Here is a 25,690-nt window from a genome sequence, read left to right as displayed (position 1 = left end):
TTTAGTAGCATCAAAAGGCCTTTTTTTTGTTAAAGCTTATTTGAGTGTATATACACCAGTTTTAAATGCATGAAGCTGTTTCAGAAGCTTTAACATCTGAGGATTCATTCCCTCCCTTGAAAAAAGATTGATGACACTGTATTGGTTGTACAAGGCTATACAGATCTTTCTGTCTGTGATCTTTCAGGACCCGCAAATCCTCTCCATAAAGTAACAACACTGTGTGTGCAAACTTGGGATGCCGCTTGTGTAGGGAAAGCTTCTGGCGGGCCAGGCCGGTTTGTTTACCTGCTGCGTCCGCAGGTCCGGCGAATCGTGGCTCCATTGGCTTGGAGCAGCGAACCGAAGCTAATGGGAGCCGCAGTCGGCTGAACCTGCAGACGTGGCAGGTAAACAAACCAGCCCGGCCCACCAGGGGCTTTCCCTAAACTAGCAGCGTCCCAAGTTTGGGAAAGACTGTGCTAGGGTGATGGCTTCTGCAATAACAATGAGACCCCCCCGGTTACATAGCCTTGGACATCCAACAAACCATAGAGGACCTTCTGTTTGATGGTCAGTTCTTGTTTTCAAGCAAGACTAATGAAGCTACTTACATTTAAAGCCTCTTCTGCTACCCTTTATGTCAGTATATAGCCCGACAACAGTAATATCCATGTCAGTTTTTATATGCAGGCTTGATATTCACCAAGGCAACATGATTTTTTGAGAAGGAAGCACAAACATCAGAGACAGAGGTCCTTCAACTTCACTTTGAGTCATCCAGCTTGTCCTCAGTCAGCTGTGTTGAAGCAGCCCATTTGACTTGTCCTTTGAGAACAGCCATACAGTTGTTGGCAATCTTCCTACTATCTTTTCACCCCCCCCCCCCCCATTTAGGGAAAGATTGTCCCATTTTCTCAGTGCTTGAGAAGCCATGTTGATAGCCAACTGGATTCTAAGCACTACGAAATTGGGATATTCTATCCATTTCCTCTCCGTCCACCTAAACTTTTCAGGGACCCATCTCATGAGTTAGTGTTTCTTCAAAAAGCTTCAGACTCTGTTCACTTTAAGGGCCATACAAGAAGTTCCTTATCAACACTGGGGAAAGAAGTTTTACTCATGATACTTTCTGATCCTCAAGTTGAAGGGGAGCAGGAGTTGAGATCCATATTGGACTTCTGAAATCTCAGAAAGTTCATCATGTACATTAGACTTCACATGGTTTCCCTAGCATCAATCCTAGATCACAGTTACTGGTTTGCTTTCCTTCATCTTCCATGCGATGGTAGTGCCAAGTAATGGGAAATTTCTGAGATTTGTAGTAGCAGGTTTATGATTCTATGAATACACAGTACTTCCCTTTGGCCCATAATGTCAGTGCTACATGTGTTCACCAAGTCCATTGTAATGTGGTGGCCTACTTGAGGAGAACAGGGATCCACGTCTTCCCTTACCTAGGCAACTGTTAGTGTGAGGGAGATCTGAGCATCGGGTTCTCCACCACATGGTTTATCATTTTGTCTCTTTGATTGTGTGGGACTTAGCCTGAAAAAAGGGAAAATCCAGATTAATCCTGACATAGAAAATAGAATTCATCTGGGCCCTTCTCAGTTCTATAGCTCACATCTCTCCTCCACAAAGACAGTCAGGCCATTCAGCTCAAGCAGCTTTATTAGCTTTTCTATGGGATGTCCCATTTGTAGGGCTGCTACTTTGTCCTCTGTGCATACCTTCACTCCTTATGCCTGCTTCAAGATCTAAAGCAAATTTTGGGAAAACAGTATTGCAGTTCCTATTTAAATAGTCTCTGCACCCCATCTCCTAATAGTACTGTTGCGTGTCATCTGAGTACAACACACATGTGCAATCATTCAAGGATAGGGTTACTAGATAGTGACTGTGAAAAAACAGGACAGGGTGAGGGATAGTAGGCGCCTATATAAGAAAAAGTCCCAAAAAACGGGACTGTTCCTTTTAAATTGGGACATCTGGTCACCCTACTCAAAGAGGAAAAAATGATTACTTACCCATATTGTAACCCCTCTGCACCGGAGTCCCGAGTCACTATATTCTGGTGCAATGGAACTCTTGGGGATCAGGGCAGCATTGCCCTTATATAGGCTTGAGATGGGCCATGAGGATGTGCAGAGTGTGTGTGCCACCTTGACAAGTACAGCTACAGAAAACACTCCGGCTCTGACTGGGTGCACTCTCCAATGTGGAATACATATGTGCAACCACATCTCAAAGAACATCAGTTACAATACAGGTAAGTAACCTTTTTCTCTGGGTAAGATCTTAAGACAACACAGATTCATATGCCAGTAATACATGAACAACACCCAACTGTGTGTCTTCATTATGTCAGATACAAACAGTGCCGTCCCTTAGCTGTTTTAGGATATATCTGCACAGCAAAAGCTGCAAAGACCAGCCTACTAGAGCTAGCTTGAATCTAGCTAGCAGAGGTAATATAGCAGTGATGGTAGTGCACTCTGAGCTGCAGTACATGTAGTACAAGCCTGGCATGGATCCTGGGTATGTACTTGGCTTGCTAGCCCATTCAGAAGCTATTGTTCCACTGTCTTCATCACTGTTGTTACTCACACTAGCTGGATTTAAGCTAGCTAGGGTAGGCTGGTCATAAACAGCACTAGCTCAGGTAGGTTAGTCAGTGCACAGCTTTTGCTGTGTGGACATACCGTTAGTGTCAGCGAAGAGCAGATGACTGATACTAAATGTGGGCAATACAGAGTGATGCTGGTGGAGAGAAGATAATGCTTCATAGAACTCAGAACCACATTAACACGCTCTATGGGGTGGGGCTAGCTGGAATCTTCATTGTTACTGGATGCCCAGATAAATATGGCTGCTGGAAAAGAGCTCTTCTGCCTAAAGCTGGCCAAGGAGACTGCACCCCATGGTTTCAGTTTTGGAGTAGGCCACAATGATCCATGAGTTAATGACCTTCTGCATTTATTGTTGCAACATATTGTACCTGATTGTGGAGCACTGATGCATGTTGGTACTTCCTGATCTCTGCCTGTGGCACATAATAGTCTAGTTTCCAGTAGGCTATAATATTTTGGTCTAATTTCAGTTGTGTTTAGTGTGCAGGTTCTGGGTAGTGTAGGTGGCATGTTATGTACAGGAGGTCCTTTCTGGCCTTAAACTCTTGACTCTCCGATTATAACACATTGTCCAATTAGTTCAAAGTGAAACAGCTTACCTACTTAATAACATAAGTTGCTGACAGTGTATCGCCCCAGTGTTCTGCTCATTTCACCGGCTACGCACTGAACCGAGACAAACTTAGGGTTTCAGTTCTGATCCTCAAAGCCCCTCATGACATTGGCATGAGCTAGTTTAAAAGCTGCTTCTCAGTAATTATAAACTCCCATGTCAGGTGCATTCCTCAGGAACTGTGGAACTACTAAAACATGTGAAGACTTATAAATGCAGGTGACAGAACTGAAAGCTGCTGGCCTAGAAGTGTGAAACTTGTTTCTGCAGGAAATTAAAATGATCTTGAACCTAATTTTCAGAACAAAGTGCAAAGTTCACCACTTTGATTTAGCTTTCCTGCATTTAGGAGGAAAGAAACAGAGACTTTTTGACTTATAGAATTTGCAAGACCATTAAATACTGTGGTGGTGTGTGTTGCCTTCATATATTTACTGACTCAATGTGTGGGTGAAGTTGGTATTTAAAAAAAAAAGTTACGATACAACAGAATTTTATATAGTAGAAAGGGGCTTATGTTGGGGAGATCTTGCTGTAAAATACAGAACTTTGGTAGATGGAGATTTGTTTTGCCGAGAGAATTTTGGAGGGTCATTTCATAAGGGAGAATATGGGTGTTATAACTTGGTATTTTTAGTAGTGCACAACTGACTCCTTTACAGAGCATCGGGAAACACACTCCTCTTATAAAGAGTATGTAACCAGCTTTTCCTGCCCTGTGGTCTGGAATCCTGAAGTGGGGGAAAACATCATGGGGAGTGGTTTAAGGGGAACAAACCTGTTATGCAAGGGTCTGAGGAGAGTTTGTTATGGCAGGGCCCTAAAGCAATGGTCTAGTCCTTGTAAAATAATAATTGTAATACAGGTAATGCCAGTGCTTTGTCACTCTGATTTTGTGGGTGAGGGACCAGTAAGACAGATGTTAACTTCATTTGCCAAGTTGTCCATTTATATGACTGTAAGTGGAGATTAAAAAATGTAAATGGCTGCATCAGGAGGAGTCTTCAATTTAGAGAAGATACTCTGGATTAAATCTTCTAATACATTTATTACTAGAGACATAGTTAGGAATTTTTTTATATGATGCTCCCTAATTGCGAAGAAGTGTATGTTGCCCATGTTAATGTTAAAAGGTCTAAATTTTAAAAAGAACATGGACTGATAACTCAATTAAAAATTGATTTATTTTTGCTCCTATTTTAGTCATTTCCCATTCCAACTCATATTGTGATGACACGGTGATACCAGAAAGTGGGATATAGCTTTCTTTGGAAACAGTCAGTGTTTCTCCTTTATATTAAGTGGGATCATTAGAGTATGAAGTGCTCCCTTCTTGACCCTTTATTGGAGAATCAGAGATCAAGTTTAGGATCCGATCTATGAAAAGTTTGGCTGTATGTTGTGTTCATTGCCAGGACTCTCATAAAAGCTCAAACCACTTCCCCTATCAATTTCTTTTAATAGAGGAAAATATTTACTTTGTTTTGCGTAAGAGCTGAAGTTTACTTGCTGCTGTTTTGCTTACCAGCATCATTAATGTCAGCAACATTCTGAGAATAGGATTTGTGTTCTCTTGTTTGTCTCTATCAGTAGAATAAAATCATTGTAGGATTAAGCAGTAAATATAGGCTTTTTGTTAATTTTCTGTCAGTTTGGTGGAATTTTTTAAAAAGTAGAAACCAGAAGGCAGTAACATCAGATTTATATACATTTGAATGTAGATCAAATTGGGACGTAAACTGGGAGGGATATACTGTTGTATTTCAGTCCCAAATGTGTCTGTCTTACCTCATGTGATAATTCTCTGGGACATTTAGAGCAGTATTTGTTTTGAATAAACATTGAGTATTTTAGGTAATATGTAATCTACAGCATAGCTTTTTGTATTTTAGGAAGCTGAATATGGTGGACATGATCAGATAGATTTGTATGATGATGTCATCTCTCCATCTGCAAATAATGGCGATGCCCCAGAGGACCGTGATTATATGGACTCTCTCCCACCATCAGTTGGAGATGATGTAGGTAAAGGAGCAGCACCAAATGTTGTCTATACGTATACTGGAAAGAGAATTGCATTGTACATTGGAAATCTTACTTGGGTAAGTGTTTGAATTCAGCTACACACATGCTTTTTTATTATGGGCAGTAATCTTACACTGATCAAATATACTCATTGTAGTTGACAGAATTTTACTAAAATATTTAACTTTCTGGCACTCAATACAAAAGAAATCATGTACTGATATCTTAGAACAGAGAAGCAGGTTTTCCGAACATTTTAGTGAAAATCTTGGGGGAAGAATACAGTTTTGGGATGTTCATTAAAATGGAGGTTATTTACAATATAAAGGTTCAGTTGTGTCTTACTTGTAGAATAAGTTAAAGGTGAAAGGGGAAGCTTTCTGGGAAAGCATGGTAGGTTTGCCGCTCTATTAGGGCTTAGGGGAAACTCTAAAGAGAAGGAACAGAATAAATTAATATTTTCCATGCAAAATTCTGAGTTCATGGTTGCTTTCTCTGCTAAAGCCTATACTAGTGCCAGGCATGCAGGAAAATGCTTTCATACTTTGTTTTAAGTGTTTGATGTTGTTAAATGTTGCAGTATCCTGATTTCAGGCTCTTTTCAGGTAAGTAAAGGAGATTCTGATTTATCAAACACTTCATTTAAAAACTTATTTCTAGAGATGAGATTTTCAAAACACAGTGTTGGCCTGACTCTGCTTCCATTGAAGTCAATGGCCAATTGGCCAATGCTGAGTGTTTTTGAAAGTCCATATATAACTTTTAAATCTGTATTGTTACTACTGACTTGACATCTTAAACAGAACTATCTACAACATTGTGTTTACCATCTTAAGGATTGTCAAGGTTTTCTTTGATTTTTTTTTTTTTTTTTTTTAAGTGGCATGAGATTCAGCAATGTAGTTTGCTTGCTGTGAGCCAGAAGGGTGTTGAGGGTTCTATACCAGAGCTGGTGGCGGGTATATAAGGAGTTTGAAAACTTGAACACCCAGTTCCCTCTCTCTCCTGAAATTTAGGGGGGTTCTGGAGTTAAAGGTTTTCTTCTTACTCCAACTCCTTCAGTACCAGTGCACACTTACAATCAGGGTGAAAGTGTTTAACTTCAGAAATGGATAATGTTCAACTTAGGTGTTTGCTTATAGGAGAGTCATTTAGATGCTGATGGATGCCACATATCCGTGGGCCACTGAAGTGGCTGATAAACTCTACTTTTCTTACTCTTCTTCTGTTTTTTTTTCTCTGCCATCAGTAAGTAAAACAAAACTTCTTAGAATCTTGCTGTCTAAAGCTTCAAAAAAAACCAGTAGTTCATGGTTTGGGCTTTTTAGTAAATTAAATTTCACTTGGGCCAGTTTTGACACTGGTATAGAGCACCATGTATAAGGGGTACAAGTGTGCTAACAGATCTGAAAGTGAAACACTATTGAAATGGTCTTGAAATCTGACCTTGTTTAGAGATGTAGGATTTTGGGCTAATAGAAACTGAGTAATAATCTATTTTGAAGAGGAAAAATTTGCAATCCTTGAGGTATAAAACAGACAGACAAAAGAAGTGACTATTGAAATTGGTCAGATTAAAGCCTTGCAGCCTTGAAAGTATGTTTTTGTTTTTCATAAAAACAAAACTTCTTCTGACATAGCTTTCTTTAAGAGAGTGCATTATGTATTAAGGGTGGTAATGCATGTTAGGTGCCGTTAGTGCCATATGTGTTGTATTACACATCATTTGTCTATTCATATATTTTAGCAATGATCTTTTTGAGAAGTAACTGTAAAGTGTCCCTTGAAATATTTTCTGGCCTTTTCTACAAACAGCCACAGAAAACATCCAGTGAGATGCACTACTACTTGATCATTTTCACAATAAAGTAAAAAGCAGTAGTACAAACATACAGGATTAGACTGCTGTATTCTTAGTGAAAATTGGCATTTAATGTGTTTTGACATTTGAATATAAAAATATTTTGCAGTGGACAACAGATGAAGACTTAACTGAAGCAGTGCATTCACTGGGAGTAAATGATATTTTGGAGATAAAATTTTTTGAAAACCGTGCTAATGGCCAGTCAAAGGGGTAAGCATCTGTAATCCACATTTTCTGCTATTGGTCATTGATCTCCTACAGTGAGGGTGAGTGGTCCGTGTTTTCCGCAGCTAGCAATGAGCTGTTTACTCTTGTTGGACAGCTAATGTCTAGCAGGGGTTTTGTACCTTATTGTTTTTCATTGGTGACTACTAATTCAATCACAGAAATAAGTTCTAAAGACAATACTATAGGTTTCAGTATTCCCTGAATAGGATTGTGATATTGGCATTCCTTACACATTCATTTTCCTAAATTTCAGAGCACGTACTCTTAATTTTTTTTACCTCTCATCAGTGTGAATGGCTTCTTATTCTACTTTTTGTCAAATCTCTTTTTTTAAAACTTGATTTATTAGCCTTTTATTTCTCCATTTTCATTTTGCACAGCTCTGCCAGTGCCTCTCAATCCCTACTAATAACACATCTCAGAGTCCAGTAAATGTTTTTTTGTTTACTATAAATTGTCAATTGTGTGAGTTTTGTGCTGTGGAAAAACTAACTATTTCAATTGTGATTTAAACTATATTTGATTTAAGGTCTTCATGAATGCCAGGTTAACCCCCGTACCCTCCTTTTTGGGGGTGGTGGTGGGTGAAACTAAACTAACATTCAAAGTGCAGCTTTGATTAATTTATAATGAAAAGAAGAATCAGTTACCTACTGCCAGTTTTATCAAATACAGCTCAATGGTAGAAGACCACTTCCTTTGGTAAAGTACCGATTTAAAAAAAAAAAACAAAAAACTTTTAAGCTTGCCTAAATTTGATTTAGCTTTTTACAGTCTAGTTTAGTTATCTAAAACCTAAAATAAATTTCCTTAAGAAACACTACTTTGTAGAGGAGGAAATATTCATTCTTTAATTTTGAGCTGCTTTGAAAGTCTCTATGAGAGAGACAGCTTTCCTTAATCCATTTGTTGATTTTCTCTCTGCAGTGATTCTTTCCTTAATGAGGCTTTTTAACACTAAAAACGTGTTCAGAAATTGAAGTAAATGGTCTAAATTTTGTGGACATGCCAGCTAAACAGGTTCATACTGTATGGTTGAGCAGAAGAAAAGTTACTTTTCCATCTCCATTCTTTTCATGGGCATTTCAAATTGAATGGTGGGAAAATTGTAATTTTTAAGTTCATATTTACATTTGGCGTTCTTTTCTCATAACTCGAGAGTTTGTGTTATGATTTTTCAAGTATCTTTAAGACTGAATTAACCAAGCTTGTGGGGGGGGATTTTTGTCAAATGTTCTTTTGCTTGCCATGTATTTATCTTTTCTCTGGAAGGCAATCAGATTTTTCTGGTGCAAGAAATTGATGCAGCTTTTCACTCTTCTTTTTTAGGTTTGCTCTTGTAGGTGTGGGATCTGAAGCATCCTCCAAAAAGTTGATGGATCTCTTGCCTAAAAGAGAATTGCATGGGCAAAATCCTGTTGTGACGCCATGCAATAAGCAGTTCTTGAGTCAGTTTGAAATGCAGTCAAGGAAAAGTAAGTCTTCTCTTGTTAGTTGCATTGTAAATTTAAAAAACAAAGGTCCATGATAACATGTATGGCTCCAAATAGTTATGAAATGTTTACAGTTATGGAAACTTATCAAAAGGTGTCTGGGGCTAATACCTTTATGGATCTTTTCCCTATAATTCTTTGAGAAATACTATGTGCGTGAAAGCATTCATACAACCAGATTGAACAAAATGAATGCATTAACAACTTGGACATTTTGCAGACAAATTGGACTAGATTCTGATATCTGACTGAGCTCTGCTTGTTGCAGGACCTGGAATGAGATGGATGTCACTGCTCTATTCTTCGCACAGTAGTTGGGCCATGGATTAGCTTTGAGCTGCCTGAGGGCTAGTATAACTGGCTTCTGAATGCAGTGGGGCCAAGGTGCTCTTCCATAGCATGAAATACTTCTTTTGTTCTAGCCAAACCCCTTTCCTCATCTGAATTTCCTATGATAGAAAATGGGAAACAAGGTTTGATGTGTAGCTGACTATGCCAGTCTGATCACACCAGGGGAATTCTTGAATAAGTGAGATTAAGGAACTTTTTTGTATCGTACTTTTTATTCAGATTCTATGCTTGGTTCCCTTTTCCACATGCAGGAAGAAAGGGAAAAAGGAACCAAGCATAGTGGCAGAATAAAAACAGGTATGGTTCACCTTATGGTCTGAACTTGCCTCTCCCTGCTGGCTGACAGCTCAAATCCACTTGTGGCTCTGGCCCAGAAAATGGCTTCTGTTTTCTCTTCTTTATTATATAGCAGCAGAGTCCCTAAATGAGTTAGTTAGGCAGGCGTCTCCATGTTTCCATGTCCTTTTGCAGGCTTCTAGGCTTTTTTTTTTCCCCTTTCCTTTTATCTATTTAGTGACGAGCCTAGATATCTGTTGTAAAAGCAGCTAGACGTAAGAATAACACCATGTTATCATCCACTTTTCTATCTGTGGACCTCTAGTTGTCTGCATACCACATTTAGGAATCTGGTTTAGTGGCCTGAGCGTGGGACAGATGGTTAAGAGATTGAAATACAGTTGCAAAATCTTCCTCTGATTTGCTGAAAGAATTTGGATTAGTCACTTAACTTCTCTGTTACTGTTTCCCTATCTCTAAAATAGGGAGAAAGGAGGCTTTATAAAGCACTTCGAGAACTGTGCATGAAAAGTTCTATATAAATATGAAGGGTTAGTACTCAGCATTGCTATTGAAGACATACAGCAATGCTACCTCTTCACCCCCAAAAAAACAAAACAAAAATGAACTCTCGGTCACGAATTGGGGAAAAAAAACAAAACAAAAATCATTCATGGTACGGAATGATAATATACTTTTGCTTCCCCATTGCAGCTACACAATCAGGCCAGATGTCTGGAGAAGGTAAAGCTGGTCCTCCAGGAGGTGGCTCACGTGCAGCGTTTCCACCAAATAACAGAGGACGAGGCCGTTTTCCAGGTGGCATTCCAGGTGGGGACAGATTCCCTGGACCTGCAGGACCAGGAGGACCACCGCCTCCTTTTCCAGGTAAAGACAATAAAACCTTTGTTTAATTTCCTAGCTTACCATTTTCAGTTTTTAATATAGCCAAATATTAATATAGCACACTTTCTAATTTGTTTTGGGAATTACAGAGACCCAGGGAATTGGACTTGTTTACAATAAGTCTTCACTTTGTCACTGGAATGGATTTCCCTATGCTGAACAGTGACACAAAGCTCCCATAGAATTCTATAACTTCTGATATCAAAGGGGTGTTTTCAGGCTCCAGAGAAGTAGGAGCATGAGTATAAACAAACTTGATAACAATATTATAACAAAAATCCTTAAAGTAATAGATAATTTTATTTAGTGTCACAATGTATATTTTAAAACAATAGTTACAGTGACCCACCGTTCTGTGCAGGCTTAACTTCGCTGATCTATTAGTTCAAGAGCAGTCACTGCAAAACAACACTCAAGCAGCACAGAGCAATTGTATTAGCAGCACGGTTCAGTGATATTCTTCGAATGCTTGCTCATGTGCTTTCCATGCTAGGTATATACACACTGCGTGCACCATTGCCAGAGATTTTTCCCTCAGTGGTATCCTTTGGACTGCGTGCTTATATTCCAGTATAAGGGGCACTGCTACCACGCACCCTCTGTCTCTTCTTACCACTTGTGACGGTAGCTGGAACGACCCTGTGACGGATTGGATCACAGAAACCCCCTTGGGAGCTGCCACCCGATGTGCCAGACTACTTCCATCCTTGCTTTCCCCGCCAGCTCAGGACTCCAGCACCCTGTCTGAGCCAGACACTCCCGTCTGCTCCAACAAAGACCCAGGGTCTGAATTACTTGCCCCAAAGCTGCAGGTTTACCTGAAAGCAGCTAACAGAAGTGTTCCTGTCTTTAACTCTCAGATGCCCAACTCCCAGTGGGGTCTAAACCCAAATAAATCCGTTTTACCCTGTATCAGCTTTATAAATAGTTTGCCCTCTATAACACTGACAAAGAGAGATGCACAGTTGTTTGCTCCCCCAGGTACTAATGCATACTCTGAGTTAATTATTAAGTAAAAAGTGATTTTATTAAATACTGAAATTAGGATTTAAGTGGTTCCAAGTAGTAACAGACAGAACGAACAGAGTAAGTCACCAAGCAAAATAAAATTAAATGCGCAAATCTATGTCTAATCAAACTGAATACAGATAAGATCCTCACCAGTTCCAGAATGCTCCCTTTTACAGACTAATCTCTTTTTAGCCTGGGTCCAGCAATCACTGACACCCCCTGTAGTTACTGTCATTTGTTCCAGTTTCTTTCAAGGATCCTGGGGTGCAGGAGGTGGAGAGGCTCCCTCTTTAGCCAGCTGAAGACAAAATGAAGGGGTCCCCCAGGGATTTAAATAGACTTTCTCTTGTGGATGGAGACCTCCTTCCCATGCAAAGTCCAGCTCCAGGATGGAGTTTAGGAGTCACCTGGGCAAGTCACATGTCCATGCATGACTCACAGTTTTTACAGGTAGCATCCATTGTTTACATACTACCTTGAATGTCCTCACGTAGGCTTCTAATGTGGATTGGAGCATTCTAAGATCCATTGTCCTTTAACTGTTTCTTGATTAGGTGCTTAATTTCAACATTTCTTTCTCCAAGAACTGACCAAATGCTCTACTAAGGTTATTTAGAAATCAAGCCAGTACAGAGCCAACATTCATAACTTGGAATACAAAAATGATACATACATGCAAATAGGATTAATACATTCAGTAGATCATAACCTTTACGGAGATATGTTACATGGCATATGTAGCATAAAACACATTCTAAGCATATTTCCGTAGAACCTTATGGGAGGTACTGTCACAGACCCTTCTTGCTCCAGCAAGGCTTTCTTCCCTTTGATTTTTGGATCATAGTTCAGTGCGTATATATAGTTTTTGTAATTAGTGTTCGTGTACATAGCATAAATAGATATCTCTGTCATCGAGGGCCTCTTTTGTCCCAGGGCTGGACATGCCCCGGTCCCTGGGCTTCAAGCCTTGTGCCTCCTGTGGCAAACCTGTGAGTGACCTGAACTCCAGCTGCTTGAAGTGCTTGGGGGAGACTCAAGTGAAGGACAATTGCCAGATTTGTTAGGACTTCAGACCCCGCCCTAAAAAAAGACACGGACGTTAGGTTGAAGGCTATCCTCATGGAAGCCGCTTTCAGACCAACCTCAGAGCAGAGCTGTTCTGATTTGGCACCATGCACTTCAGCGTTGGTGCAAAACCCTCCCCTGAGCTCTTCCTGGCACCCTTTGCCATCTCCAGTTCTGAGGAAGAAGGACTAAAAGCAGCTCTCTGACAGAGTGCAATCGCCAGTGCAGAAAAAATACAAGTAGGTAGAAGGCAACACAATGAGATCTGTGCTGGGCCACTCTTCCACTCCTGGGCCCGTGATGGCACTGTCAACTCTGCCTGGAGTGTCGAGTCCAGTTCAGGACCTGACACCTGGAAGCCACTGTAGTATCAGTGGTCTGACTGTTCCATTGACCCAGGAGGCCTTCCAAGTGGCTAGGGACCTACTTTCTCTCCCACTACTTTCTCTCCCACTACTACTTTCTCGAACTCTAGTGGGATACCTATCAGCTCTGGTGACCAGAAGCAGGAGAGAACAAGGAGCATCAGGCTCCTTCCCAACACCGTTCTCTCCCAGCACCTTCTAGGGGTAAGCTGTCCCTAATCCTGTCATCCTGATCACCTCCGGTCCACTTCCGGTCCCAAGAATTCCGGCACCGCATGGAGGCAGAAACAAATACTGCTCGACCAGGGTCTCCAAGAGAAGACTCCTGAGTCTAAAGGGGAGCCTTACGTGCAACTGAAAGCCCGCCACCAGTACCTAGCCTATGTGCCACTGGACTTCAGTGCCGGCACCTGACCAACGGGTCACTGACCTATGCAGTGGACTTACTGGAACCACTGGGGGTTTCCCTTGGCACCAGATCCTCCCTCCCATTCCTCCTGCTCGGTGGTTTCTGAGAGACTGGCTACTGCTCCTTCCCACTTGGCACTGGACCCCCCTCCAGTACCGACATTCAGGAGATGGCTCCAGATGTAGCTGAAGAAGAGGAAGGAACCCCTCCTCCGGTGCAAGCCTCCTTCTCCCCAGACGAGGTTGTAGTGGGACCCTGTAGCCTGCTTCCACACAATGATTTCAGTACCCATCAGGACCTTCCAGAGTGGGTAGCTGCAAACCTGAGTCTTGAAATTGAGCAGTTCAAAGAGATATTACACAGCCTTATTGGTATCCTGGCTTCAGCAGCTCCCTTCAGGGTGGCCTTAGCCATCAATGAAGTGGTGATGGGACTGGTCAAGACCCTGTGGCAAACTCCATCTCTGCCCCCCACCTCAGAGGACAGAGGAAAAAGTAGTATGTGCCAGCGAGTGGGTTCAGATACTTGTATTTGCACACCTCTCACCCCTGGTGGTGTCTGCAGCAAATGAGAGGGACAGATAAGGCCAGTCAAGTGCAACCCCCAAACAAAAAGACGTTAAAAGACTGAATCTTTTCGGAAGAAATATTTAATTGACGGGTAACCTTCAACTACATATCTCCAACTAGCAAGCTTTGCTGGGGAGATACAATTATAATATTTGGGACTCCTTTGCTAGGTTTAAGGAATCCCTGCCTCAAGATTCAAGGCAGGAGTTCACTGCTCTCATGGAGGAAGGTAGCAACATGGCCAGGACCTCTCTCCAGGTGGCTTTGGATGTTCCTGACTCGGCAGCCAGGACAATGGCCTCTGCTGTCACCATGAGACATTCTTCTTGACTCCAGTCCTCCAGGCTTCCTCACGAGGTCCAACAGTCTATTGAAGGCCTCCCATTGAGAAGCTTCTCTTTTCTGAGAGTTGTCTGACACGAGACTTCATGGCCTGAAGGACGCAAGGGCCACCCTATGATCCTTAGACCTTTACGTTCTGTCAGCTTCCAAGGAGCACTTCAGGCCCCATCAGCCACGTCAGTTCTCAGTGCCTCCAAGACAAGAGCCCTACAAAAGAAAAGAGAGAGGTTAAAAACTATGCTAACCACTTCCGTTTACCGTCAGCCTCCCATTCGGATTTTCAGAGATACTCTGGAGGGCCCAACCAAGCCTTTTAAAGGTGTGCCCGAGGGTGCTGTATCAGTCACCATTTCGGATCTTCTTCCCCTTTTTTGTTTTTGGACCATCTATCCCTCTTCAGCCTAGCATGGTCATATGTAACATTGGACCATTGGGTGCTGAGTACAATGTCTGTTATACTCTGCAGTTTTTATCCACTCATCCCTCCCATCCTCCATCCCTGCTCCTTTTCAGGGCCCTTCTTATGAGCAACTCCTTGTCTAGGAGGTACACTCCCTCCTACAAATGGGGGTTGTGGAGGAGGTTTACTCCGGTATTTCCTAATTCCAAAGGCCAAAGGGGACCTCTGGCCCATCTTGGACCTGCATCGCCTCAACAGATATGTCAAGAAACTCAGGTTCCGCATGGTTTCTCTGGCTTCCATCATTCTCTCCCTGGATCCAGAAGACTGGTATACTGCCCTTGACTTAAAGAATCCAGACTTTCACATTTCTGTCTTCCATGTTCTCAGAAGACTTACCAGGTTTTATAGTGGGTCAACACCATTAACAATTGCCCTCTGCGTTTTCACGAAGTGTATGGCGGTAGTAGCCGCCTTCTTCAGATGGTGAGGCTTCCAGGTCTACTGGAACCTCAACAACTGGCTGTTGTGTCTGTTGCAGGCTCACGTACAGATCATCATCAGGATGGTCTAAGCCACCTGGTCTCCTGATAGATGAGCAGAAGTCAACTTTTATCCTGGTTTAGAGAATAGAATTTATTGGGGCGGTTTTCGATTCAACCCAAGCCACGGCCTTCCTGCCCAAACCTGATTCCAGACCATGTCAGACCTGATATCTAGTGTCATGGTCCACCCAGTTATGACTGCTCGTGCATGCCTCAAGGCCCTGTGGCAAACCCCTTCTCTGCCCGCTCCTGCCACCTCAGGTATGGGGCCACAGCTATGGGGGCACATAGTTGCATGTACTTATGTGGTCCAGCATGCAAGACTGTGCCTCATACCCCTTCAGATGTGGCTAGCATCAGTATATTCCCCGAGCAGACACCACTTGGACTCAGTGCTCAGGGTCCCTCTCATGGTCCTCGCCTCCCTGGACTGGTGGAAATTGGTAATGATGGGGGTGCCCTTTGTTACCCTTCAACAGTCGGTAGCTTTAGTCTTGGACATGTCAGACCTAGGGTGTGGAGCCCACCTCTACAACCTCAGAACTCAGGGCCTCTGGCCCCATTAAGACCTCTCCCTGCATATAAACATCAGGGAGCTCAGGGCGGTATGCTTAGCATGCCAAGTGTTCATCTCTAGATCTCAGGTGAGATGCTGCAAGTCCTGACAGAAAGTACTGTGGCCATGTTCTATATCAATAAACAGGGAGGGGCCAGATCTTCGACCCTGTGTCAGGAGGCCATCTGTCTGCCAGTGTCCTTCTCCTCCTCTTTTTCCCCCTTCAACTTCTTCATGAAGCACTCTATTCATCTTGAGGTGTCACATGTCCCTGGAGAATGGAATGTACTTGCCGATCCCTTCAGCAGATCTTTTTCTCTCACAAGTGGTCCCTTCACCCAGAGGTCATCAGGTTCGTCTTCCAAAGGTGGGAGCTCCCCAGGGGGACCTGTTCACTACCAGGCAGAACAGGAAGTACCGTCAGTTTTGTTCCCTGCCCTGGCACAGCCCCGGCTACCTCTCCGACACTTTCCTGCTCCTGTGGACAGATCTCCTATTTTATGGGTTTCCCTCAATCCCCATGTCCCTCATAAAAATCAAACGGGACAAGGTGAGAGTTATTCTGATAGTCCGGAGTGGCCATGTCAACACTGGTTTGGCATGCTCCTGGATATGTCAGTAGCAACTCCGCTCTCACTCCCACTCCCATCTGGACCTAATTTCAGAAGACCGCGAACAGTTGCTTCATCCAGACCTCTTCTGCCTGCACTGAACTGCATGGATACTGCATGGCTGAACCCAGAAGAACAAGCTTGCTTAGAACAGGTCTGACAGATCTTGCTAGATAGTAGAAGGCCTGCCACTAGGGCTACCTATCTGGCCAAGTGGAATTGCTTTTCAATTTGGGCTTCTCAATGTGCTCTCTCCATCTCGATCTTCCCTCCAGTCTGTCTTGGGCTGTTTGTTCCAGATAATTCAGCAAGACCTGTCCCTCTCGTCTGTCAAGGTGCACTTAGCAGCCATCTCAGCCTTCTACCTTCCAGTGAACAGCAGGTAATTGTTCTCCCACAGAATGGCAGTACTGTTTCTCCAGGGGCTGGAGAGGCTCTGTCCTCAGCCCTGAACTACCATCCCCTTTCCCCCTGGGATTTAAACCTGGTTCTGTCAAGACTCACGGTTCCCTCCTTTGCTTTTTTAGCATATGCCCCCTGCTATATCTCTCTTGGAAAGAAGCCTTCCTGGTGGCGATCACCTGGGCCAGAGGGATCTCTGAAATCAAGACCTTTATGTCAGAACTGTCTTATGTGGTGTTCTTTAAGGAAAAGTTTCAACTGCGCTCCTATCCAACCTTCCCACCAAAGGTGGTGTCACAATTCCATAACAACCAAGCCATTTTCCTAATGGTCGTCTTCCTGAAACTTCACAGGAACTCTGAGGAATGGCAGCTTCACTTGTCAGACTTTAGATGTATCCTTGCTTTTTATGTTGAGAGGACCAAACCCTTCCTCAGGTTCACACAACTCTTTGTTGCAATAGCAGAAAGGATGATGAGAGGGCTTCCTGTGTCAGTTCAGAGGATCTCATCCTGTATAACCACCTGTATTTGAGCTTGCTCTGGCCACCTTAACCGCTCACTCCACAAGAGCCCAGGCTTTGTAAGTAGTGTTTCTTGTGCAGGTTCCAATCCAGGACATCTGCAGAACCGCAGCCTGCTCGTTGAGGCATACCTTCGCATCCCACTACACCAGGAGTAGGCAACCTATGGCACGTGTGCAGCCTTCGGCACGTGAGCTGATTTTCCAGTGGCACTCACACCACCCGGGTCCTGGCCACCAGTCTGGGGAGGGCGCGGGCGGCTCTGCATTTTAATTTAATTTTAAATGAAGCTTCTGAAACGTTTTTAAAACCTTATTTACTTTACATACAACAATAGTTTAGTTATATATTATAGACTTATAGAAAGAGACCTTCTCAACACATTAAAATATATTACTGGAACACGAAACCTTAAATTATAGTGAATAAATGAAGATTCGGCACACTACTTCTGAAAGGTTGCAAACTCCTGCACTACACCATCACCCAATGGGCCTGAGATGGTGGTAGTTTCGGAACAGCATTCTTGCAGTCAGTAAGTCTGTGAACTCCTAGCCTATCTCCTTGGGTACTGCTTGTGAGTCATCTAACATGGATTGACATGAGCAAGCACTCGAAGAAAAAACGGTTACTAACATTTTGTAATTGTTCTTCAAGATGTGTTGCTCATGTCCATTCCATGACCTGCCCCTTTATCCCTCTGTTGGAGTTAACCTGCAAGAAGGAACTCAGAAGGGTGTGTCTGGTGGCACCCTTTATACCGGCACATAAGCTTGCGGCTCTTGAGGACATTTGAACCAGCCCAATGAATACCACTGCAGGAAAAATTTCTGGCAATAGTGTACGCGGCACACACGCACCTAACGTGGAATGGACATAAGCAACACATTTTGAAGAACAACCGTTACGAAAGTTTCTTAACTATTTTTTCTATTGCATATTAGCGTGAATGTCACAGCACTTGAGCTTTAACTCATGCCCTCTGACAGACCAGCTAGCTCGAGTTTAAAACACCTCTTCACTTGAACTAGAGATTTTTGTGTGTGGATGGGAGCTGATACTGCAGTGAAGAGAAACCCTCTGTGCATTGTGGGGCAAGTTTAAGTATCTCTAATAAGTATGATCATCCAGTGAAATGAGTTGTCTGTAACAATCAGATTTAAATGAATACTTAAACTGAAAATCATTAATTTAAAAAAAGAACTGAAAGCAGATTTGGGTGCTGCACCCAGCCTTAGTTTTCCTTAACAATACTTGTGGATTTACAATCACTTTTCTTTATTTAAATGTATATATTTTCTTTCTCCATGAAAGACCCACACAAACAGCAAGGTTAGCTGACTTAAATCTTTTCCGGTATTAGTAGCCTTTGGTGTTACTTATATCAATAATAAGTGCTAGATTTCCAGACAGCAATATGACTTTAATAAGATATTAATAGTGTCCCTTTAAATGTTAATAGTCAAGTACTTGTTTGAACTTTATCAAATGATTATTTTCTTTTTCCAAAGGTGGGAATGCATAATCTCTCATGCACATCAAAATTGTTCAGTGAGACTTGCAGAAGTTTGGTTAAAATCTAATTATGGAAATAACTTTATTTTCCTTTTTTTTGTTTTTGTTTTTTTGGTTTTTTTTTTAGCTGGACAAACTCCGCCACGTCCACCTCTAGGTCCTCCTGGTCCACCAGGCCCACCAGGTCCTCCACCTCCTGGTCAAGTTCTTCCACCTCCATTAGCTGGGCCTCCTAATCGTGGTGACCGTCCACCACCACCAGTTCTGTTTCCTGGACAACCCTTTGGTCAGCCTCCACTGGGTCCACTTCCTCCTGGTCCCCCACCTCCAGTTCCAGGCTATGGCCCCCCTCCAGGTCCACCACCACCACAGCAAGGTCCACCTCCGCCTCCTGGCCCTTTTCCCCCTCGTCCACCTGGTCCGCTTGGGCCTCCCCTGACACTTGCTCCTCCTCCACATCTTCCTGGGCCACCTCCAGGTGCTCCCCCACCTGCTCCACACGTGAATCCAGCTTTCTTCCCCCCACCAGCCAATAGTGGCATACCTACTTCAGACAGTCGTGGTCCACCACCAACAGATCCATATGGCCGACCTCCGCCTTATGACAGGGGTGACTATGGTCCACCTGGCAGGTGAGTGCTTTTAGTGTAGCATGCTTGGTAGCACATTTATTCCATGTAGGAGGCATCAGATTCTTTTTGGCTTTTAAGTAGCTTCTTTTCCACTTTCTTCATTAAAATATCTGTCAGAATGTTTTTCTAGGTGTGGCAGCTTCCTCAGATGCAGTGTCCTTCTCCTCCTCTTTTTCCCCCTTCAACTTAGACCTCTGTCTGCCTTCACTTTTTGTAATCTTGGTATCATTTTTGACCTTCTCCAACATTTTCTATCTCTGTATGGCACTATGTCTGCAATGGTTTATTTGTGCTTTTGCCTCAGCTATATCTCTAGAAAACTTCACCTTCATCTTCTCTTACTCTATGTGGCAACTGTCTTCTCATGGCCTTCCCAAGTCCCAGGTCTGCAGACTCCATCCTATGCAAAATGCTGCTGTCCTTTTTCTTAACATTTATATAGTTCAGTATTTGTAAGTACAGTATAGTACAAAGAACCACGACTATATCACTCTCATCTTCATGCAATGCCACTGGCCCCCATTCTTGTCAGGATTGGAATCCTTGTTACAAAAACCCTCCATGAATTTTCTCCACCTCTGGGACTTTAAATTTCTTTCCTCCATCTGCTTATCTAGTACCAATCTTGCTATAGTTGGTGCAAAATCCTTCTCTGCAACTCCTGCTATCTGGAACAGCCTTTCTGATTCTCAGATCTTATCTGTAATATCTCTTCTCCTTTGCCTATAACAGGGGTTCTCAAACTGGGGGTTGGGACCTCTCAGGTGGTCGTAAGGGTATTACCTGGGGGGTCGTGAGCTGTCAGCCTCCATCCCCAAGCCCCACTTTGCCTCCAGCATTTATAATGGTGTTAAACTTATAAAAAAACTGTTTTTAATTTATTGAGGGGGGTCGCATTCAGAGGCTTGCTGTGTGAAAGGGGTCACCAGTACAAAAGTTTGAGAACCACTGGCCTATACCTCTTAGTTTCTTTATACCTCCACTATTGTTTATTATCCATTGTAAAGCATTTGGGGACAGTATGTAAGAAAGGCACTGTACAAAATGAAGTTTTATTGTATTTACATATAGATCTTATGAGTTACAAGGGTCATATTTCCAGTGTGAGGAAGACATGCGTATTCTGTCATTTTACTTTTTCTGTTTCTGTTTGGACATTGGTTCTGGTTCTTCCAATTATGGAATTCATAAGTAAAAATCAATTATTTATAAATGTTATATTCATATAGAAATTGTACGGAAATTTAGAGCACTTGGCATAATTACCTTATATATAATCGTAATAAACACCAGGTCTTTTCTGGTATCCAAGATTGAGGTTATCCACAGTTTGCAGAAGGATGGGGGAGGAAAAGGGTGGGAGAACAAGACAGAATCACTGCACTTACTGTCCAATATTTTCATTATCATAATTTCAAAATTACAATCCATAACTATTTAAATTGTCATTAATTATATATCATAGGCGTTTCACTGGAAATAACATGTCCATAAGAGAACAATTACATATTCCATTGTATTGGAGGCATACGAAAAATAATACTCAAAACTCAGGGAGGTATGAATTTTTAGACATTTCCTCTTATGCTAAATGGCTATAGGATCTTGTTCCACTTCTTGCTCTTAAGAGGATAGCATTGCTTATCATTCTGCATTTTCTTTCTACCAGAATAACTAACACTATTTTAGTAATAATATCCAGCAGTGAGCCAGTTTAACAGTCTCATTAACATCATCCTCCAGATATTCTATGTAACAGAGACTGGCTGATAGAACACTGCAGAATGGATGGGAAATTTTTTATCCCCATTTTATATAGGTTAATTTCCATTTCTGTGGAAACCAAATACACATGATCAATAAAATATTATTTACAGCATTCAGGGAGAGTACAAAAATTCCCTTTTACAACCCTAAGTGTAAGCTTGACATTTTCTCCTTAAGATTTCTTGTTAAAACAGTAAATTGGAGCACCTTTGAACTTGACCAAAAAAATATTGGAAATTAAAGCAGAAATATAATCTCTGAAATGTTATTCAGGAGGTGGAGCATTAATAATGCTAGACCAAATTTACTTCATCTGCTGCATAACTTAAAGTCCTAATGTTACAGTTAGAGCAGGGGACTAGGAGCCAGGAATTTGAGTTCTAATCCCATTTTTTATACAAATTCCATCTCTGACTGTGGGCAAATCACCTGACTCCCCTGCCTCAGTTTCCCCATCTATACAATAGGGATAATACCTGCTGGTGTAATAGGGATGTTGTGAAGATTAGTTACAATTTTGTAAAGCATTTTGAAGATGGAAAGCACAATATAACTGCTTCTAAATCTTCAGTATAAATGGATGATCAAAGATAGCTTAAGCACATTTACACAGCAGATGTTTTAATGGTAATGTACTTTTTTTTGCCTGCAAGTTTTGTGCCATAAAACTTTTTAAAAAACAAAAACAAACAACTCCCCCCAAAACCTGCTTTCTGTCCTGTTTGTCACTTTGCTTAAAGTTGCAAACTTGAGTTGTTGATAACTGCAATGCTATCTTCGCAAGCTTTGGGTTACTTTTTTAAACTTTAGTTTTATTAATTGCAGAGAAATGGATGCTGCAAGAACACCTTTAAGTGAAGCAGAGTTTGAAGAAATCATGAATAGAAATAGGGCTATCTCAAGCAGTGCCATTTCAAGAGCTGTGTCAGATGCCAGTGCTGGTCAGTAAATCTTTAGTGTCCCTCCTGTTCCATCCCACTAAAAGCAATTTTATGTAATTTCCCCCTGGGAATCTTGGAGATGTGATGCCACTTTGTGTTAAAAAAAAAAAAAAAAAAAAGAAGAAGAAGAAAGAAAAAATCAGAGTGCCATCCTGATTGTAGATATTTCTTGTGACTGACGAACTATACTCAAATTATATTTATATGGACACTTGCTGGGTACAAACATAGACTATGTTTTTAATAGCTGGTCCACAGAAGTGGCTTCAATGGCTGTTGCAGAGAAGACCAGCTTGAAAGGATAATAGTTTTACAGATAGATTTTTTATTACATTTTAGTCTCTTTAATCAACTAACATCAAATTTACTTTCTTCTTTTCAGGGGACTATGGAAGTGCTATAGAAACCTTAGTAACTGCTATTTCCTTAATTAAACAATCCAAAGTATCTGCTGATGATCGTTGTAAAGTACTTATTAGCTCTCTGCAGGATTGCCTTCATGGAATTGAGTCTAAGTCTTATGGTTCTGGATCAAGGTAAAGCTTTCCTGTTTCATTTACTAGCTGCACTCTAAATAAACGACCTATAAAGGATAGGAGAAAGGTGTTTTATCCTCATTTTACAGATGGGGAGCTGAGGCACAGAGTAATAAAGTGAGTTGCCTAAAGTCACACAGGAAGTCTGTGATAGAGCTAGAAATTGATCTTAGATCTTCTGAAACCCAATTGATTGTCCTAAACACAAGGCCATCCTTCCTCCCCAAACTGACCTTTGTTACCTCATTTTAAATGTAATTTTAATTAGAATTATATTTCTTTACATGCTGCAATAATAACATGTAAACATCAAAACAAAATTAATTACAGACTTGGGAACAGATTGATATATAATCATGATTATGAATGTCGTTATTAAAATTAATTTCTAAATTATACAAAATCAGTTTTCATTTTTATGATAGTTATCTGTATTCTTGTCTAGATAATTTTAAATGGCAAGAAAATTGGATAATGTTCTTCTGTTATCATTATAATTATGTGTTAAGGCTACTCAGAGAAGACATGAGGGAAAAAGGCAGATTGAAGTCCATCAGTCTTCACCCAATACTAACCAGATATTCATATTTCTTCTAGAATTAACCTATGGAATTTGGACAGATATTCAGTTTGTAGTCAGTCCAAATACTGTACTAATAGTGTAACTTACTGATATTCACATTCAAACAAATGCAATACCACTGTCCCCACAATATAGCACATCTCAAATGGTAAGAGCGGGAAACAGAAAGTATTGTGCTTCATCTGCTGCTGGAATCCTCAAAAGTAAAGAAGAAATGGGTTTAATTTGGAAAAGTAGGAGTAGGGTACATATTCAGTATTCTCTGAATACCAAGTCTGCACTATTAAGTATTTGATGGCTGCATGAAATAAACAAACAGATTCACCCCCTCTGTGCACTATACACACATGCATCTCTGTATCAAAACAAACATGTCTTTTTTTTTTTTCTTCACGTTCTTGCTTGAGCATTTTCATTTTATTAAACAGGCAGAACGTAACACACCTTAATTTTCTGGTGGTGTGTGTGTAATTTTCAGTAAAATTTTATTAAGTAATTTCTTTTAGAAGACGTGAACGGTCAAGAGAGAGGGACCACAGCAGGTCAAGAGAAAAAAGCAGGCGTCACAAGTCCCGTAGCAGAGATCGTCATGATGACTATTACCGGGAAAGAAGCCGTGAACGAGAGAGACATCGTGATCGTGACAGAGATCGTGATAGGGAACGTGACAGAGAACGAGAGTATCGCCATCGTTAGAGAAGGTGGGCATTTCAGTTTTATGTTGTGTAGGGTTGATGGGTACTTGAATTAACAGTAACTACTTTGGCTTTGGGATTATTTATGCAGTAAATATGTACACATAAGTGTAGTCCAGCAGTATGTATTGAATCCTTTCCTTCTTGTAGAATCTGAAGAGAACTTTGGTAAGTAATGACAGGTAACTATTTTGACTTGAGTGGTTTTTTTTTCTTTAGCTAATTGCATGAATATGTAATTTCTGTGGTGTGGTGTCAGTCTTTTTTAGTTTTTATGGACGGGAGGATTAAATACATTACTGAAAAGGCAGTAGTAAATCAGACTAATCAAAAGGAGTCTGTTCTTGCTTATCTAAACTCTGAAGATTAGGATACCCACAACACTTAATTACATTTTGCAGTTTCATTTAAAGATTTATAAATGTTTAAATTGTGATTGTTTCATTGTAGGCAGTACTTGCATATATAAAATCCAAAGGCCCAAGTCCCACAGAGCTAGCTAAATTCTTATACAAGTGAATTTTCTGTTGGTTGCAATGAAAGTTTTGCTCAAGTAAGGACTGAAACAGGATGTGGCTCTTTCTTTTATAAAATGTGACCTATTAATATTTCCTGGTCCGTGAACGAGATTCAGGCGTTGTCCCCTTTCAGTTTTCTGTGCTGCACAATTGGTGATAGAATTTCTGCCTATAATCTAAAGATTGGTGAACAAATGTAAACACCGGGAATGGGTTCTTTTTGGTTATTTTACACTCACTAAATGTTTCAGACATCCACAGTCCTTTTATGGATTAAACTTTATTTAAAAAACCAACCAACCTTGTAATTAGCTGTAGAATAGCACTTTGGGTAGACACTTAAAGAACTTTGGCTAGCCACTGAAAAAATTTCAGCGTAAATACGCAATGACTATGTAACTTAGTTGTATACACAGTTTGAGGAGCTTGAATTGAAATTGCTTGATTTTTTCTTGAATTTGACAATTGAAACCAAAACCTTTCTGTGTTTGTCATTTGGAAGTCATAATCTTTTCCTATCCTTGCATATTTAGAACAGTTCTTTAATATACTATGTTAAAAGTCCCACTCAGAAGAAATGTCTCCTGACTGTACTTTATTCTTATGTTTACCTTACAAATTTGAGAAACCAAGTTTTAATATAGCATTTAGTCATAGAAATTCATTCAAAAGACATTGATATAGTTGGAGCAAAACTGTTCTGAGAATCATGAAAATCTTAGTAAGCCTTAAGTAAAAGGAGTTATATAAGCCATTTAAAGTTAATGTCAGTTTTTCTTGGCACACCTTGTAGCATTTCTATGCACTAGAGACCCAAGTCTGACCTTAAAACATCTGATCCCACTTAATATTGGGACAATATTTATTGTCCTTGATTCATGCATTCCTTAGTGACTGATCCATACAGTAATGGCCTATGGAAGGGGAATCGGAGGCAGCTGAAGTGAAGTTGGCAGTCTTAATATACCTTCATTGCTTAAGTGACAGTGGCCACGGTTTTACTTTGTACAAACATTTCCTGGAATTGTAAAAAAAAATTATTCACCATGGTTGCTAAGCATAAAGTGTCAGAACAAAAAGTTTCAAATTTACATGGTTGAATGTGGTTTCTTTCATTAAAGCGGATTTTCCTTAGCTACCACAAATTTGTTTTTAAATGTACAGTAGAACCTCAGAGTTATGAACACCCCGGGAATGGAGGTTGTAATGCTGAACAAAACATTGTGGTTGTTCTTCCAGAAAAGTGATCACTGAGTTAATACAGCTTTGAAACTGTACTTTGCAGGAAAAAAATGCTACTTTCTCTCTCTTTTTTTAGTAGTTGTCGTTTAACA

The 25,690-nt window shown here is 41.1% G+C and overlaps 1 protein-coding gene across 5 annotated transcripts in view; it reads left to right on the top strand.

The window, feature by feature from the left end:
• CPSF6 (cleavage and polyadenylation specific factor 6) overlaps window positions 1-25,690 on the top strand; it is a 46,477-nt gene that overhangs the window by 9,118 nt on the left and 11,669 nt on the right. The window contains exons 2-11 of one of the 5 annotated variants that reach the window (XM_030548768.1): window positions 5,118-5,327; window positions 7,221-7,324; window positions 8,672-8,817; window positions 10,177-10,350; window positions 18,812-19,316; window positions 20,782-20,874; window positions 21,909-22,024; window positions 22,407-22,560; window positions 23,650-23,844; window positions 23,989-24,006. In XM_030548768.1, the coding sequence (XP_030404628.1) occupies window positions 5,118-5,327; window positions 7,221-7,324; window positions 8,672-8,817; window positions 10,177-10,350; window positions 18,812-19,316; window positions 20,782-20,874; window positions 21,909-22,024; window positions 22,407-22,560; window positions 23,650-23,839 (1,692 nt within the window). In that variant the 3' untranslated portion in view covers window positions 23,840-23,844; window positions 23,989-24,006. The remainder of the gene's footprint in view (window positions 1-5,117; window positions 5,328-7,220; window positions 7,325-8,671; window positions 8,818-10,176; window positions 10,351-18,811; window positions 19,317-20,781; window positions 20,875-21,908; window positions 22,025-22,406; window positions 22,561-23,649; window positions 23,845-23,988; window positions 24,007-25,690) is intronic. The other 4 variants (XM_030548769.1, XM_030548767.1, XM_030548771.1 and 1 more) reach the window with 4 other exon arrangements.

This window comes from Gopherus evgoodei, chromosome 1 (genome assembly GCF_007399415.2).
Source record: "Gopherus evgoodei ecotype Sinaloan lineage chromosome 1, rGopEvg1_v1.p, whole genome shotgun sequence".
NCBI classification, from domain to species: Eukaryota; Metazoa; Chordata; order Testudines; family Testudinidae; genus Gopherus; species Gopherus evgoodei.
The sequence above is the reverse complement of the archived record's forward strand: the minus strand, read 5'-3'. Positions and strand labels throughout refer to the sequence as shown.